The sequence below is a fragment of the Thrips palmi genome, unplaced genomic scaffold (assembly GCF_012932325.1).
Source record: "Thrips palmi isolate BJ-2018 unplaced genomic scaffold, TpBJ-2018v1 HiC_scaffold_7, whole genome shotgun sequence".
Lineage (NCBI taxonomy): Eukaryota > Metazoa > Arthropoda > Insecta > Thysanoptera > Thripidae > Thrips > Thrips palmi.
Genome location: NW_023144634.1, coordinates 6,667,373 through 6,683,646, shown reverse-complemented (window position 1 = coordinate 6,683,646; position 16,274 = coordinate 6,667,373). Strand labels below are relative to the sequence as shown.

At 65.4% G+C, this 16,274-nt stretch overlaps 1 protein-coding gene across 1 annotated transcript; it reads left to right on the top strand.

Moving 5' to 3' along the window:
• The first annotated feature begins 450 nt into the window (after positions 1-450).
• On the top strand, positions 451-16,268 carry LOC117652378 (proto-oncogene tyrosine-protein kinase ROS). The gene is made up of 21 exons (XM_034397237.1): positions 451-687; positions 3,695-3,757; positions 6,618-6,677; positions 6,767-6,857; positions 6,935-7,167; positions 7,251-7,496; positions 7,639-7,940; positions 8,048-8,548; positions 8,623-9,463; positions 9,538-9,727; positions 9,805-10,310; positions 10,418-10,822; positions 10,900-11,184; positions 11,269-12,358; positions 12,435-13,105; positions 13,184-13,643; positions 13,731-14,092; positions 14,166-14,360; positions 14,441-14,889; positions 14,968-15,101; positions 15,213-16,268. Exons 1-21 carry the CDS (start codon positions 571-573, stop codon positions 15,500-15,502), a joined length of 7,491 nt encoding a protein of 2,496 aa, XP_034253128.1. The 5' UTR covers positions 451-570; the 3' UTR covers positions 15,503-16,268.
• The last annotated feature ends 6 nt before the right edge of the window (positions 16,269-16,274 follow it).

Below are 16,274 nucleotides of genomic sequence, written 5' to 3'. Positions count from 1 at the left end.
GTGTCCCCGAGTCGGCGTGCTTTTGAAGCGGACCCGACAAGTGCGGCCCGGCCTCTGCGACGCAGGATTCGCGCCGATCCTCGCCGATCAAAGTGCCGACACTGGGCAAACTGGGCAACTGGGTCACCGTCGACGCGGAGGCCCACAGTCGCGGCGCGCGAGCCGCGAGATCGTCCTGGCGTGCACGTCGACGCCGAGCCCTGGCCGAGGCCGCGGCTGCGCGCATTGGCCGTTCGTGGCGTGCGGCGGCGGTCGTCCTTTGGGCATGGCCGGCATGGCGTCCTGGTCCTGCAGGCCGTCAGGCCGTACAGGCCGTACAGGCCGTACAGGATGCGGCGGAGTGTGGCGCGGCCCCTCCCCGCCGCTCCCCGCCCCCGGCCGCTCGGCGCACGGCCGCCCGCCCCGGCCAGCCCCAGCCGCCAGCAAGCAGGCCCTCAGTCAGTGGGCGGACGCGGACGAGTCAGCACGGGGTCGCCGTCGATGCGGGCGTGTGTGCGTGCGTGTGTGCGCGTGTGTTCGCGTGCGCGAGTGTGGCAGTGATAGTGACCTCCGTGATGCCCTGCGAGCACGATGGCGCCGACAGCGGTCCTGCTGCAGCAGGCCCTGAGTGCTCTGCTCCTGCTCGTTGTCCTCAGTGCGCTGCAGAGCGACTGTCTCCAGCTGTGTGCCGACCGGTGTCCCTTCCAGGTGAGGACGACGTTGACGGCGTCCTGGTGGCGCTGCGCGTGAGTGAGCAGTTCAGTGCGCGGCGCGGCGGGACCTCCAGCGCGTCGAAGCCAGGCGAGGCGGTGACGTCGTCTGCCATTGGGGCTATTATCCTGCCGCCCAATCGTCCTGCCGGTCCAGCATTGGACAGCGCGCCGCGTCCAGCGCGTCGCGGAGAGAGGCGTCGTCGGGGCCCTCGTCGTGGCCCTCGTCCGTCACCGCGTGACAGCGGACACGCGTGTGGCGTGACAACACACGCAAATCCGCGGCGGCCAGGCCCTGGCCAGCCCTGGCCCAAGGCGGCGGCACGCCGTGCATTAACGGCGCGAGAAATAATAAACAGCAAGCAGACAATTTGCTGCATTACATGAATGGGACCATCATCATACAAGCAGCGCGCCGTCCCCTCGCCCTCTCTCCCTCTCTCTCGCTCCTTCGGGCCGGGCCGGCGGCCGGCTCTGCCATCACTGAAATTCGACGCCCTCGTCGATACCGCCGTTACCGCCGGGCTGTTCTCTCAGCCGGAAAAGGCCCCGGTCGGCCGGCCGGCCGGTCAAGCAGTCCGTGGGGGAGAAGGAGTCACTGGGATTTCGGGCCACAATCTGCGTCCGTGGGGCGGGCGGGCGGCGGGCCGGCGGACCGCGAGCCGCGCCGCTGGAAGGCAAAGATTGACAGAGAGCGGCCGGGCGGGTTGGTCCAGGGCAGGCCCAGGCAGGCCCGACAACAGGTCAACTTCCGGTGGGTGCTCGGCGCGGCCGGCCGACGAGTACAGTGCGGCAAGTCATGCGCGTCGCGCTGCCATGGCGGCCCATGGCGGCCCATGGCGGGCCCATGGCCCCGATGCCGTGCTGTGCTGTGCCCGCGAGGACCCGTGTCGTCCCGTTCGTGTTCCCGGCAAGCGCAGTTGTTGTCCCCTCTAGCAGCGGAGTCAGTCAAAGCGGCGCGAAAATGTGTTCGAACGATGCCACGGGCCCAAGTACTTTGTTTGCATGCAGGTCGTTTCCGACAAGGCCGCCGATGGTGATGATGAAGCCGTCAGACTCCAAAGGGATCAGATCCACGCCCTCTCGAAAAAAAGGTTGTGTGATGCTTCTGTTTGTGTGCCGAGGGTTGCAGGTACAGCCACACAGGTGTAAAGGGGGGGGGGGGGGGGCAGCTGAGCGTGAAGGCGGGCGAGGGCGGCCTGGGTTGCTAATTGCCACCCCTTACCTGCCACTCCCGGAATGCGTCGAGGCGTCCGCCCCGAGCCCCAACCTCGGCGGAGGAGGTCGCGTCTTCCTTGTCTATCCGTTTCCATTTCCCGAGATCATTAGTCGACACGCCGCTGCAGTCGAGCGTGAACAAATGAATGACTCTGTTAATTTGGGGCTTTCGGAAAGCAAACATCATTTTGGAAAGCGCGCCGGCCCTGCCGTGCCTCCGCCCCCCGTGCGTGCAAGTCGCCCCGGGCGCCACGGCCGTGAGTGAGTTGTTTCGGCCCCGCGTCGGGAAGGGGCTGTAGTCACCGCAGGCACGGCGGCCGAGAAAGAACTTTGGTCTGGATGTCAGAAAAGAAGGTAAAGCTAACAGCGTAGGTCAGGCCACTGCCGGGACAGGCGTGGTGGCGGCGGTGTGGCCACTATGGGAACGCAGCGAGGAGCCCCGGGCGAGCCGCCCCGCGCACTTGACGGGGCTCTGTCGTGTCCGGAGCTAATGCCCTGGCCGCAGGGCCCGCCGTCCGCGCCGCGCTGCCTCTCGCACTCACGGGGCGTCCGGTATGGGTGCGAGAGAGGCAGAGCCGGTGGCCGTGCGGCGTACGTCGCCACCGCATCGCCAGGAAGATGCCGCTTAGACGACGAAAAACGGGTGGCGGCGACCAGGCTTTCCCGTGGGACGTCGCCGCGTCGCCGCCGACGGCAGAAAATCCGGCTCGGGTGTCGCCGCGGTCGGGGATCGAACCTCGAACCGCACAACCACAAAAGGTGTCCGAAAGGGAAAACGCCTTAAGTTAATTTTCAAGCTTCCGTGTACTTAAAAACTAATTAGTACAAAATGGACCTGATTTTAACAGTGGACCTCGCAAAGCGGCGCAAGCACCAACTTCTTGATCCTAAACAATCCTTCCCGAGCCCCGTGATTTTGCCCCGCACGCTCGGTTACCGTCCGCTCCGAGGTCCGCTTCGCTTCCAGGTGACTTCCCCGCCGCCCATCTGTTGCCGTTCACCGAAGCATGCCTTCCCTCCCCACCCCCACCCCTTCGTCGGCCACCTCCTATTTTGCATTTTTGTACGTTTTGTCCCAGGGTGGCGGCCGGTGCAGCTAAATCCGTGCGGCTATCTGGTTCCATTTTTGGATTCCTGCGCGAGTCCGTACAAGTTCGTAATGGGCCCTAAGCGATCGGATGAACGTGTCCACCGGTCAGGGTAGGAGACGCGGCGGGCCACCGTGGCAAGAGACGTCAAAAGTTGCCTTAAATTTGAGTTTAATCTCAAAAACTTTCCTTGGAAAGTTATTTTGAAGTTGAAGCAAATTTGTGCCCCCAAATTCAAGGTTATGTTGCCTTTGAGGTTGGTGCTAATGACTCTGCCTTGTCCTTGTGTGGATCCAAGCTCCGGGGCCCTGGGCAAACAGGCCGAACGCCCTTCCTTGCTCGGCCCATGGCTCGGCCCTTCTGGGAACTCGTGCATCCCTTCGGCCCTGGGCCCTCGCCGTGGCCGCCGTGGCGCGTCGTCTTGAAAACCAATACTACGCCACTTTAAACGGACCTAACGACGCGACGTTCTGTGTAAATCGGCCGCCGAGCCCCGGCCCGCCTCTATTGTCCAGCTAGCCGCTCCGTTCCAGCCTTCCAGCCGCTCGACGAAACTGGAGCCTAATTTTTATTTCGGCGCCGGCATTGTGGCCGGCATGGCACGGCGCGGCCATGTTGCCATGAGTGCAGTGCGCCGCTCTCGCTGCTCGCACTGCTCTGCACCACAGCGATTAAGTGTCCTCTTCATTTCTGTTGCAGAACAAAACAGACGATGGCCTCCTGGACGCGGCCGGCTGCGGCAGCGAATGCAGAATAGAGCAGGTAACGATCGTCTGAACAACGACGGCGAAGCAGCGATGAGTGGAGTATAACGAGCCGCGGGCTGGTTTTTAATTCGATATTGTCCGGCAATGCGGGCCGCGGCCAGGCAGACGTCACGGGACGGACATCAAGAGGTCGCCGTCGAGCACGCCGTCAGAGCAAGCCGTCAGAGGCTGGCCGTCAGAGCACGCCGTCAGAGCACGCCGTCAGAGCACGCCGTCGGAGCCGGTCGGAGCACGCCGTCAGGGGTCAAAACGGAAGGAGGGGGAGTTGAAACAGAGGGCTCAACGTCAGCCTAACGGCAGCCCAACGCCCCTGAGGCCCTTATTGGCTCCAACTTATCATCATTTGCCGGACGATATTTCACGCGGTAAATCTGGAGCCGCGACTCTGGCCGCGCGGCTCGGCCCGCCTAGGCCCGGCGCGCACCGCGGCGAGGTGACTGCCCCCTCTGCACTGCTGCACTGTAGGCACTGCAGGCACACACTCTGGGCAGGGGGCCGCGATGACCTTTATGGCGCGGCCGTCATCAGGCCGTGCAGGGGGCGGCCGCCGACGCAAGGGCCTGCCGAATGATTCCACGGCAGCGAGCCACTGAGTGATTAAACCAAGTCACACGTGAATTAATTCATTAATTCTCCTCCCGAGTTTGCTGTGGCTGCCGTCGCGTACACGACGCTGACGATTACGAGGCCCATCGCGTCCGGCGCTGAGTGTCAGTTCGCCTTGCAGTGGGGGCGCCACCAGGGTGGCGGGGCGAGGGGCTTTGACTTCTGTTTGTGCTCCGCGTGGTGTTTCGTGGTCGCGCGCTACGGCTTCAACACGGTGTCGGGGAACGCGCCCCGGTCCGGCCCGGCACGGCCGCAGTCCCACGGCCACCGCGGCGCCGGTTCCGGTCGCAATGTTCCGGCGTGTTCCTGCGGCGCGTCGCATCGGGGACTCGGACTTCCGGCCCGGCAGCCATAGTGCGCCGTGCGTCGCGTCGCGTCGCGTGGACCCGAGGGGGGCGTAGAAATGAGTGGAGTAAGTACGCCTCATCCGCAGTCCCTTCCTCCCCTTCCGGGGACCGCGACACGAGCCGCGACGCGCCGGACGGACGTGGCCTCCATGACGTCGAGGTGGACGTGCACCAAGCCATACAGCACGGGCCGCCGTCAACGAACCGTGGTGCGCGCGTTCGCGGCCTAAACGGATGTTATTTGACGCGCCATTGGCGCCGACCCGCGGAGCAGCGCAGCAGCGACCACGCCCTTGCCGAGGACCAGGACGACGGGGAGCTTGTTCTGGACGCGGAGGCGGTGAAAGGGGCGCGAAAGGCGGGCTGCCGCGAACCGCCGCGGAGAGGGGCGACAGGCACGACGACAGGGTGCAGGCGACTTTTTTCCCTAATTAGGAAGTGGTAAATTAACGGATGTAGGCTGGCGCGCTGGCCGCGCGAGGCGCGTGGCGGGGCTGCGCGACGCAGTGCACAGTGCAGTGCACAGTGCAGTGCGAGCGCCCCGGCGATCGCATCCCCCGCACCCACGAGGTGTGGCTTCGCTCGTCTGGCCGCTGAAAATGGGTGCCGAGGGGATTCGAACCGCCTTCCTGGCCGGCCGGCGCGGTGACGGCGTGATCCGCCGCGTCACTCGGAGGCAATGACTCCGCCCCGCGGGTCGCGGGTCGCAGGGGATGCGCTGGCTCGCCTCTCTCTCACACGCATGGAGCTCCGTGGGGTGCGAGAGAGACGGAGCGACGGAGCGATCCTTCGGCTGAGGGCTCCAATTAGACCGCCGGTCGCACTCGCTCTCCCTAACCGACAAAATCCCCGAGCGGATGTGTCCAGCAGCGGCTCTCTGTCGCGGCCCTCTGTTTCCTGCCGCCACGCTCCGCCACGCCGCCCCGCCGCGACGCCTACGACGATGACGCCCTCCGCGGTCACCGCCACGGCCAAGGTGTCTGCGGCGGCGGGGCCTCGGCGTCGGCAAGGGCGGCCTGCTAGAGCTGGCTAGGCCCTGGCGGCCGGCATGACGGACTCCAGACGGCCCCACAGACTCGCTATTCATTCACTCTTAGTTTGTTGCCTGCGAGTCCCGAGGCGTGGCGGCGCGCGGCGCTGGACGCATCGCCGTGATGCTGTCCAGACGGTCGGCAGGCCGGCGGCGTCGGCGGACGCAAGGCCAGGCAGGACGCAGCATTCCAGGACGATCCAGCGGGGGCAGGAACCTATGCCATTTTCGAGCCGAGAAGGCGAGTTATTTTGCTCTTTGCAAACGGTAACCCGTGGCATTGTCCAAGCTGCAAAGTGACCGCCCCAAATCCAGAAAACAGTCTGGGAGGAGGAGAAGTGCGGAGAGCTTGAGGCAGGTCCTTGACTCGACGAAGGATTCTTAGTCGTGGGTTCTGCCCCGCTCTGTTCTGTGGAGAGAATTGCGGGGCAGTGGGCCCTGGCGGCCTCTGTGCTCCACAAGGACTTCCCCCGAGAAGGTCTTGCGAACAGCGGGGAGGTGGTAGGGTTGGCCGCCCTAGGGCCGTGCCGCCGTGCCGCCTGCGGGCCGTGCTCCTGCCGGCTTGGCAGTGTGCGCCGCGCGTTCAACGAGCCAATAAAGGAGCCTTGCCTGCCGGCAAGCCCTGCGGCCCTGCGGCCCTGCGCACGCGACTAAGTGCCTGGCCGGCATGCCCGGACAGCCCTGCCAACATAACGCTGCGCGACGCCGCGACGCCGCGACGCCGTCCTCGCGACGGAGGCTGGACGGACGGCGGGGCGGACGGCCGGGCGGTCATCTAATGGAGGCTGGACTGACTGTCCGGCTGGTGCTGCGACGGTGTGACGCGTCCTGATGTCACCTTATTTATATTCGTGTTGTTTTTGTTGTTACAGTGCGGCTTGGGTTGCCGCTCCTGGCAGGACGCGCTGCAAACCAGCTGCCAGACAGTCTGCGTAAGTACAGTGCTTTAATGAGTGTTGGCGGCCCTCTGACCTGCACTTACTGTGATTCGCTAACGCGGGCCTCGCTCTTGTTTCGGCAGAACGGAACGCAAGAGCTGCTGCTGCCCAAAGAGCTGTACTGCGTCATGGGCTGCAACGACGCCGTCAACACGTACTTCCAGCGGCTTAAAGGTACGGGTCGTCGCTTTTGTCCTTTTGTCCGGAAAGAGAGCTCGGGACGTCAGAAATTTACTTCCGTTGCTTCGCAGAGGAGATCGGCGTGCCCCCGGCGCCGGCGCTGGTGGCGGACAGCTTGACGTCACACTCGCTGAGCTTGGAGTGGGACGGCTCCGTGGACGGCTCGCGCTTCGCCAACGTCAGCTACCTGGTGCAGTGGCGGTACGAGGAGCTGGCCGCCGCCTGGCAGTACTGCCGCAACCAGTCCTGGGGGCCGCACGCCACGGCGCACGTGGACAACCTGCAGCCCTACAGCAAGTACAGGGTGAGTGCGCCTTGGAGGGTGCTACCCTGGGGAGGTCGGGTTCAGGGCCACTCCAGCCACGTCTGATTTTCCTCCCCTTTCAGTTCCGCGTGGCGTTGCTGCTGCCGGGCGGCCACAGCGGCGGGGAGCTGGTGGTGAGCGCCCCGTCCGTGGTCATCAGCACGCTGGCCAGCGGGGTGCCGTCGTCGCCGCCCACCATCACCAGGGCCACGGCCGTGGACTGGGGCCGCGTGAGCGTGTCCTGGACGCCGGGCCGCTTCCCCAACGGCCCGCTGCTCTCCTACGTGCTCCACGTCTCGGAGCTGCCCGCCGGCTACTCGGCGCTCAAGGTGAGCCCGGCGTGGCATGAGTATGATTAACGGGCCGTTATTTCGAGTATTTTCCCACGCGGCTGCCAATCAGACTGGTCATTCAGTCACGCATTCATCCATCGCATCGACCTTGGACTAAAGGAATCTCTTTGGGCCGCAGGATGTCCCCGCGTCGGAGAGCCCCGACTTCTACATGTTCCAGAACCTGCTGCCCGGCCGCAACTACAGCGTGTCCGTGGCCATGCGCAACGGGGTGGGCGAGGGCCCGGCGGCTACGGCCGTGGTGAGTACGCCGCCGCAGCCCGAGCCCGCCGTCCTGGACGACAAGAAGCAGCCCGCCCTGGTGCTCGCCGCCAGCCGCACTGTCACCAGGCAGTCCGCCGACCTGCTGGACGAGCCCGTGGTCGTGTACCGCGCCCAGGGCACGCACACCATCACCGGCCTCGCCCTACACGTGGCCAAGTAGGTGCCCTGAGACTCAGCCAAATGCATTTCCTCGGCCAGGGAGCGTTCCTCAGTTCATGTTTCATATCATCTTCCGTTAAAATTTTCATAAATCGTGCTTTCAGGCGGCTGCTGTTCGTGTCCGACTCGAGCGGCGTGGTGTGGCGCGCGTCCCTGGACGGCGAGGACGCCGCCGTGGCCATCCTCCGGCCCACGCAGAGCCGCGTGCTGCCGCAGGCCCTCAGCGTGGACTGGCTCAACGACCTGGTGTACATGGTGGGCCAGCTGGTGCAGGAGGGGCAGGACGCGGCCCCCACCTGGCAGGTGTCGCGCGCCTCGCTGGACGGCCGCGGGCTGACGGTGGCCGTCGCGGGGCTGCCGTCGCGGCCCCTCCACGTGCAGGTCGACCCCTACAACGGCTTCCTCTTCTGGGTGCTCGGCGGCCCGCGCGGCGGCCTGTACCGCCTCGACCTGGCTGAAGTGAGCAACGGCATCAAGCACGAGACCAAGCCCTCCGTGCTGCTCGAGGACCCGCACCTCGGCGCCTTCGTCGTGGACCACGCCAACTTCCGCCTGCTCGTGCCGCACCACGCCAACAACACCGTGCTGGCGGTGTCGCTGGACGGGTACGTACAGAGAATAAGGATCACGGCAAAGGTCGCAGCAAAGCGTCTTGATGATGCTGTTTTCTTTTCCGCAGTCGCGAGGTGGCGGACCTGCGGCGCAACACGCAGCAGGCCATGTTCCGCAACGTGGTGTCGCTGGCCATGGCGGGCGGCCTCTTCTTCTGGACCAACGGGCGCGAGGTGCTGACCGAGGAGTACCACGCGGGCCAGGACGCCTACTTCCACAACACGTACCCCAACCCGGCGGACCGCTCCTTCGTGTCCGTGTGCGTCGACGGCGCCGCAGCGCAGCCGGTGCCCGTGCCCGTGAACCCGCCCATCGCGGTGCAGGCCGTGCTGGGCGCCGCGCTGGCCAAGGCGTCCTGGCGGGCGCCGCACCTTCTGGGCGGCCAGGGCCGCGGCGCGTGGCAGGACTGGTCCTACATCCTGAGCGTGCGCGACGAGGCCCGCGGCGACACCCTGGAGCACCGCGACGTGAACGCCACCTGGTGCACGGTGCACGGCCTGCGCGAGGACACGCCGTACGTCGTCAAGGCCGCAGCCTACACCTCGGCCGGCGTGGGCCCCTGGAGCAGCGAGTTCCGCGCGCGCACCCTCCGCAGCTACCCGCCGCCCGCCACCGTGCTGTGGTCCGCCGCCGAGGGCCTGCTGCGCTCCGACGTGACGGCGGACCGCGTGGAGGTGCTCGTCGACGCCAACAGCCTCCGCGACGCCCGCTCCGCCGCGCCCTTCCACGCCGCGGGGCTGGCCTGGTGGCGCGACCGCGTGTACCTGGCCGCCAACACGTCCATGGTGTACGTGTACAACCTGACGAGCCGCGAACTGGCGCGCCTCCCGCACCTGGACAACGTGGGCAGCATCGCCGTGGACTGGGTGGGCCAGCGGCTCTACTGGTCCAACCCCAAGCAGCAGCTGGTGAGTGCAGTGCAAGTGTCGGCCTCGAACGACGCCACGCGAGCTGCAACTCACTGTCGCCGGCTTCCTTGCAGATCACGCGGGGCAACCTGCTCGGCGGCCAGCAGGAGCCGCTGCCCATCCTGACGGTGGCCAAGGAGCTGCTGGTGGACGCGGCCAACGCCTTCCTGTACTGGTCCACTGGTCACGGCGTGGAGAGTGCGCGCCTCAACGGCAAGGGGCGGCGCACCTACTACCCAGCGGAGCTGTTTTCCGGCAAGCACGGTCAGTGGCAGCTCTAACCGCGTGACAAGTCCGAGAAGGGCGTGTTCATGATGGCGTGCTTCGCCTGCTTGTTGCAGTGATGGGGCTGACGCTGGCGCCCGACTCGCAGTCCCTGTACTGGGTGGTGCGCAGCTATGAGGGCTCCGCGTTGTTCAGTGCCCCGACGGCCGACGCGCTCCGCCTGCCGCCCGGCAAGGCGGTGGAGCCCACGCAAGTGGCGCAGCTCTTCGTGGGCATGCAGGGCCCGCTGTGCTACTTCAGCCACCACCTGCTGTGGCTGCAGGACGACCGCAACGCCGTCATCGGCGACCTCAGCGGCCAGAACGCGGCCATCATCAGCGGCGGCGGCACCAGCCTCTCGCACCTGCACACCGTCGCCGTGCAGGACCCCGACCAGCAGCGCGTGCCCGGCGACTCGCCAGCGGACGTGGACGTGATCCCCAAGGCCGTGGCGCAGTCCTCCATCCGCGTGTCCGGGTCGTGGGAGTCGTTCAACATCTCTTGGAACGCCGTGACCAACGTCAACTACGGCCAAGTTTTCTACGAAGTCAAAATCCGCGATGGCACCGGCAAGGAGATGACGGTGAGTTACCTTCGGATATGCCATTGCCAACACTCGTTTGGGAACAGTGGCGTCGCAAAGTTGGTCAAAATATGTCGACTTAAACTTAAGTTTGACGATGTTTGCAGCAAGAAACGATGCACGTCTCAGTGCGCTGCTGCGGCGGCCAGCCCCCGCCCTACACGGAGCTGGACGTGACGGTGCGGGCCTTGACGTTCTGGGGCGCGGCCCCCGCGGCCAGGGCGCGCCTGCACAGCCCCGCGGCGCGGCCCAGGGAGCCCCACAACCCGCGTGTGTTCGTCACGTACCAGCCCGGGCCCCGCCGGTGGCACCACGACGCCACCAACATCACGGCCTTGTTCAGGTGGGACCCACCGCGCCAGCCCAACGGCCCCGTCCACAAGTACCTCGTCAAGTACTGGTACTCACGGCCCGTCGGCGACCTCCACATGTGCGAGCCCGTCGTGCTGCCCGCCGACAAGCTGGAGTATGAGGCCACCGTCCTCGAGCACAACTGTACTTACTACTTCCAGGTGAGGCTCGTCTTGCACTCAAGCCTCCGCGTCACTCTCCGAACGCCCTGAGTAACGGCCGCCCTTTGCTTGCGCAGGTCCAGGCCTTCACGGAGGCGGGGAGCGGCGCCCCCAGCCACCCCGTGTCCGCCAACACCGGGGCCGAGCGCCCCGTGCCGCGACTGCTGCTCGCCACCGTGCACGCCCTCATGCTGGAGGACTGCGACCGCCGCGCCGAGACCACGCTGCTGCGAGCGACCGCCACCCCCATCGACCTCACCTTCCTGCACAGCAAGGCGGCCGAGGGCCAGGGCCGCGTGCTTTGGCTCAGCGAAACGCAGGAGCTCAGGGCGGCCTCCTTCGACGGGAGGAACAAGACCAAGGTTCGTATTTCAGCCCCACCGTCGGGTCGCGGGTTTGATCCTCGGCAGCAGCAATTTTGAAGTTCGACGTTTGTTTCCTTCCAGCTGGCGGGGCTGTCCGGCGCGGCCCTGAGCGTGGCGGTGGACTGGGTGGGGCGCGCCGTGTTCTGGTCCGAGCTGGACGAGTCGGCGGGCGGCTCGGCGTCCGTGGTGCGCAGGCTGCAGCTCGACAGGGACTCCGCCACCCCCGTGACCCCCGTGACCGTGCTGCGCAGGGAGGGCGTCGTCCGCCAGCTCGCCGCGGCGCCGCTCAACAGCACGCTGGTGTGGGTGGAGGACGGCGTGCTCATGGCCAGCGGCCTGGACGGCTCCTCGCCGAGGCGCTTCTTCTCCAGGACCGCGTCCCTGGAGCGGCGCCGCCGCGCGTGCACCTGCCCGGCCAGCACGCGCGTGGGCCCCGCCCTGTCGCTGGACCACTCGGACGCGGGCCGGCCGCGCGTCGTGTGGGTGGACGAGGGCCGCGGCGGCGACGTGGTGGCCGCCGACCTGGACGCGTGCGCCTGCTCCGTGCTCGTCAACGCGCGCGCCCTGCGCGAGGCCGGGCTGGAGGCGGGGCTGCCGCCCAGCGCCGTGGCGGCGGACGGCGAGCGCGTGTACTGGGCCAACGCCTCCCTGGGCCGCGTGTACTCCGCGCCAAAGGCCCACGACGCGCACGCGGTGCACGCGGTGCACGCCGTGGGGCTGCAGATCCAGGCCCCGCAAGGCGCACAGACGTCGCACGGCCTCACGGCCAGGGAGCTGAGCGGCGTGCGGAGGATCGCCGCCCTGGGCTCGCACCTCCAGCCCTACCCCGCGGAGCACTGCCTGACGCCCAGCCAGCCAGCCGGGGCCGTCATGCTGGTGGCCAGGAACTCCACCTCCGTGCGGCTGAGGCTGCCGACGCCGCTGCGGCCGCCACAGTGCAGGGGCGTGTCGCTGGCGCCCGTCATGTCCACTCTGTACCACGGCCGGCCCCAGGACTGCGGCGCGGACAGGGCGCGCTGCGACGTGACCGTCACCTACGACGACGAGGTGGAGGTGTCGGGGCTGGAGCCCTTCACGGAGCACGTGTTCTTGGTGGCGCAGGCCAACTTCTACACAGGGCAGCGGGCCGTGGTCCCAGGGCCCACCGTCGTCTTCCAGACAGCAGCAGGAGGTAGCACTTGCAGCCTGTTTGATCGGCCTTACACGAGTCCTTGAAACATTTTTGAACTGAACTTTGATGCCTACAGCCCCGTCGCCGCCTCGAGACGTGCGCCTCCGCGCCGAGGACCCCAGCACGGTGCGCGTCTGGTGGCGTTCCCCCGAGCGCCTGCACGCCGAGTCCGTGTGGTACGAGCTGCACTGGCGCGCCGAGGGCCCGCGTGGGACATCCGGGCAGGACGTCGTCCCGGACCAGGGCGGCAAAGACCTGCACACGGCCACCCTGACCAAGCTGGCGGCCGGCCAGACCTACGCCGTGTGGGTGCGCGCGCACGCCCACGCCAACGCGCTGGGGCAGGACGACGAGGCCGCGCACTCAGACAGCGCCGTGGCCGTGGTGCGCACACTGCCGGAGCCCGGGCCGCTGCGTCTGGTGGTCACCACGCCGTACTCGCTGACGGTGTCCTGGAGCGACGTGCCCGCCAACGCGTCCCTGCAGAGCTGCGCCCTGCAGTACTGCGTGACGGGCACCTCGGCCTGCCGCACCGTGGCCCTGTCGCAGCCCGACGGCACCCCCGTGCTCGTGCAGGGGCTGCAGCCCAAGACCAACTACACCATGCGGCTGGAGCTCACGTTCCCGCACTCGACGCAGACCTTCCTGTGGCCCGGCGACGCGCGCTTCACGTTCCAGACGCACGGCGACCGGCCCAGCCCGCCCGGCACCCCCATCATCCAGCACCTGCACCGCGCCGTGTACCAGGTGCGCCAAAGAACTCGCCTGTCTTACCTAGCGCGATGGACTGTGTTTCTAGTTTCTGACCCGTGCCTCCCTCCGCAGGTGACGTGGCTGCCGTCCGAGCCCAACGGCGCGCCCGTCGAGGCGTACACGCTGCAGGGCTGGGTGCGCCGCAAGTCCGCGCACAACGAGCTGGACCTGCAGGACAAGCAGGACGCCGAGTGGCCGCCGCGCAGCCGCAGGCAGGCGGACCCGCAGGCGGACTCCGCCTCGGACCTCGCCCAGCCCGACGAGCCGCTGTGGGAGACGTTCTACAACGGCTCGGACAACTTCTGGATCATGTCGGAGCTGGGCGCGGGCGCGCTGCTGGGCGCGCAGTTCGTGTTCCGGGTGCGCGCCCTCAACGAGCACGGCTGGAGCAACTGGAGCGCCGAGTCGCGGAGCTTCGACCTGAGCGAGGCGGCCTTGCTGGCGGACCAGCAGGAGCTGGGCGTCGTCCTGGGCATCGCCATCCCCGGCGTCATCGCCTTCTGCTTCGTGGCCGCCCTCATCTTCCTCTGTGGTGCGCACACTGTACAGTGGCGGCTCGCCGGTGCTCTTGTTGACGCTCTGCCGCCAGTACGTCTGTAACGCTAACTTTCCTTTGCAGTGAACCGGCGGCGGGAGCAGGAGAAGAAGGCCCTGCAGGCGTCCGGGGCGGTGGGCGCGGCGGGCGTGGGCGGCGTGGGCGGCCACGGCGGCCACGGCGCGCTGGACGTGGAGCTGGCCACGCTGAGGGAGCTGCCTCGGCGCGGCAACTTCATCCACCGCACCAACACGCTGTACTCGGCCTACCCGGCCAGCAACCCGCCGGACGGCCCCACCGACGAGGAGGTGGCCCTACTGCCGCACATCCGACGGCACCAGATCACCCTCACCAAGTTCCTGGGCAGCGGGGCCTTCGGGGAGGTGTTCGAGGGCAACGCCAGGGACCTCGCCGACGGCCAGGGCGTCATGCGGGTGGCGATCAAGGTGAGCCTCGAGGACGGCGGCTTGTGGACGACCCCGCCGACGCGGAGCCTCATTTCATGCCTTGTTCCCGCAGACGCTCCGGAAGGGCGCCACGGAGCTGGAGAAGTCCGAGTTCTTGAAGGAGGCGCAGCTCATGAGCCACTTCAAGCACGCGCACATCCTGGAGCTGCTGGGGGTCTGTCTGGACAACGACCCCAACTTCATCATCATGGAGCTCATGGAGGGCGGCGACCTGCTCAGCTACCTGCGGTGCCGCCGACCAGCAGCGGTAGGTTCAACGTTCAACCACATTCACGGCAAGCACTTGCTCCCCGTTCTTTTCGCTGACCGCTCCCTCTCCGTCACCAGAACGCAGGGTCGGGGCTCTCGCTGCAGGACCTGCTGGGCATGTGCGTGGACGTGGCGCGGGGCTGCCGCTACCTCGAGGAGATGCACTTCGTGCACCGCGACCTGGCGTGCCGCAACTGCCTGGTGGCCAGCCTGGACGGCGGCCTGGACAGCGGTGCCAGCGGCCGCATCGTCAAGATCGGCGACTTCGGCCTGGCGCGCGACATCTACAAGAACGACTACTACCGCAAGGAGGGCGAGGGCCTGCTGCCAGTGCGCTGGATGGCGCCGGAGTCCCTGATGGACGGCGTGTTCACGTGCCAGTCCGACGTCTGGGCCTTCGGGGTGCTCGTCTGGGAGGTCATGACCCTCGGGCAGCAGCCCTACCCCGCCAGGACCAACATCGAGGTGCTGCACTACGTCCGCGGCGGCGGCCGCCTCGGCAGGCCCAGCAACTGCCCGGAGGACCTGTAAGTTCACTTTCAGTTTCCTGGACGATTGCGCGGAAGTTTGGCCGAAATTAATGGTGTGTTTTTTTCCGTCGCCAGGCACCAGCTCATGCTGAAGTGTTGGCTGTATGCGCCCGAGGCGCGGCCCACCTTCAAGTACTGCCTGCAGATCCTGGAAGACCTGAAAGCCAAGAGCCAGTCACTTCCGATCCCGCCCCTAAATCTAGTCAATGGTAAGAACCAGCAGCTCACTGCAAATGTACGACGAGAATTAATTTTCTCGTCAGAGCTGGTAAGGTTTCGCACTGGAATAACCGACAGTAAGAACTCCGCCCTTTGCCCAGGTGGTGTCGCCAATCGAGGTTACTTCGAGGACGAGAACCACAACAGCTCGGGCGACTCCTGGAAGACGGGCAGCGACGGCGGCAGCCGCGATCGGGTGCCGTTCCTGCAGACCATCCCGCAGACCATCCCCAAGTACCTGGAGCTCATCTACGACGGCGCGGCGGAGGAGCGGGCCGGCGACGGCTACGAGGTCCCCGTCGGGATGCCCAGGCCGGTGACGGAGTACTCGAACCTGCCGCCAGCACCGCCAGCGTGCCCAGACACGACGCTCACGCCCGGGACCAGCTGACAGCAGGGCCGCCGCTAGTCGCTTTTGTTTCTTTTTTGTTTTCTGCTGGTGTACTTTGAGTCTGCAATCCTGACGAAAGCTCAACAGGTTGGCAACGGCGGTTCGGGCGGGAAAATTTCCAAAATTGCAATAAAATGAATCCTCTCTAGGATGATGCCCTGTGCGATGGCGAAGCGTGCATGCCATCCCCAACGCTAGTCAATCTCTTACAACATACGAAATGTATAATTTACCTTTCGCGTCTGAAACGAATCAGTATTGTTTATTTATGCCATTCGTTATAAGTGTTGTATTTATGTACTGTATTTAGGCACAACAAGCGTATTTGTGCCTTACTTTTTTTCGATGAGACCAAAGTGCAATATGTGTAAAGTAAGTTAAGGAAAATCGCTAATGTAGGGTAAGAGTCTTCCATTCCAAGGATCAAAACCCAGTAACATTTAGTGATCAGTTTGCATAGCCTACCCAATCATAATTTTTTGTGTTTCTGTTACTTCTTATTTCATTCTGCTATGTTTCATTTCTTTTTAAACTGATCACAAAAGGTTGTGTGTTTGTCCAAGAGTTTGTAAGTTTATGTAAATCTTGTTATATGTACTATGAAAATTGTATAAAATGTTAATGTGTACATATTTTATATTAATTTAAAACAAATTTGTTGTAAATTATACCAGTGAAACTTTGCATTTACTGCAGGTATAGAGTTGTTCCTGAGAAATTTTAATAAACATGGCAAGGCTGACTAATGCTGCGCTTGATAAATCAATACCTC

Bases quoted from the DNA above. Each gene is read 5' to 3' on its own strand.
- LOC117652378 (XM_034397237.1), top strand. From the start codon at position 571: ATGGCGCCGACAGCGGTCCTGCTGCAGCAGGCCCTGAGTGCTCTGCTC. The intron at 12,359-12,434 runs GTAGCACTTGCA...TGATGCCTACAG, and splicing joins CTTCCAGACAGCAGCAGGAG to CCCCGTCGCCGCCTCGAGAC. The intron at 14,361-14,440 runs GTAGGTTCAACG...CTCCGTCACCAG, and splicing joins GGTGCCGCCGACCAGCAGCG to AACGCAGGGTCGGGGCTCTC.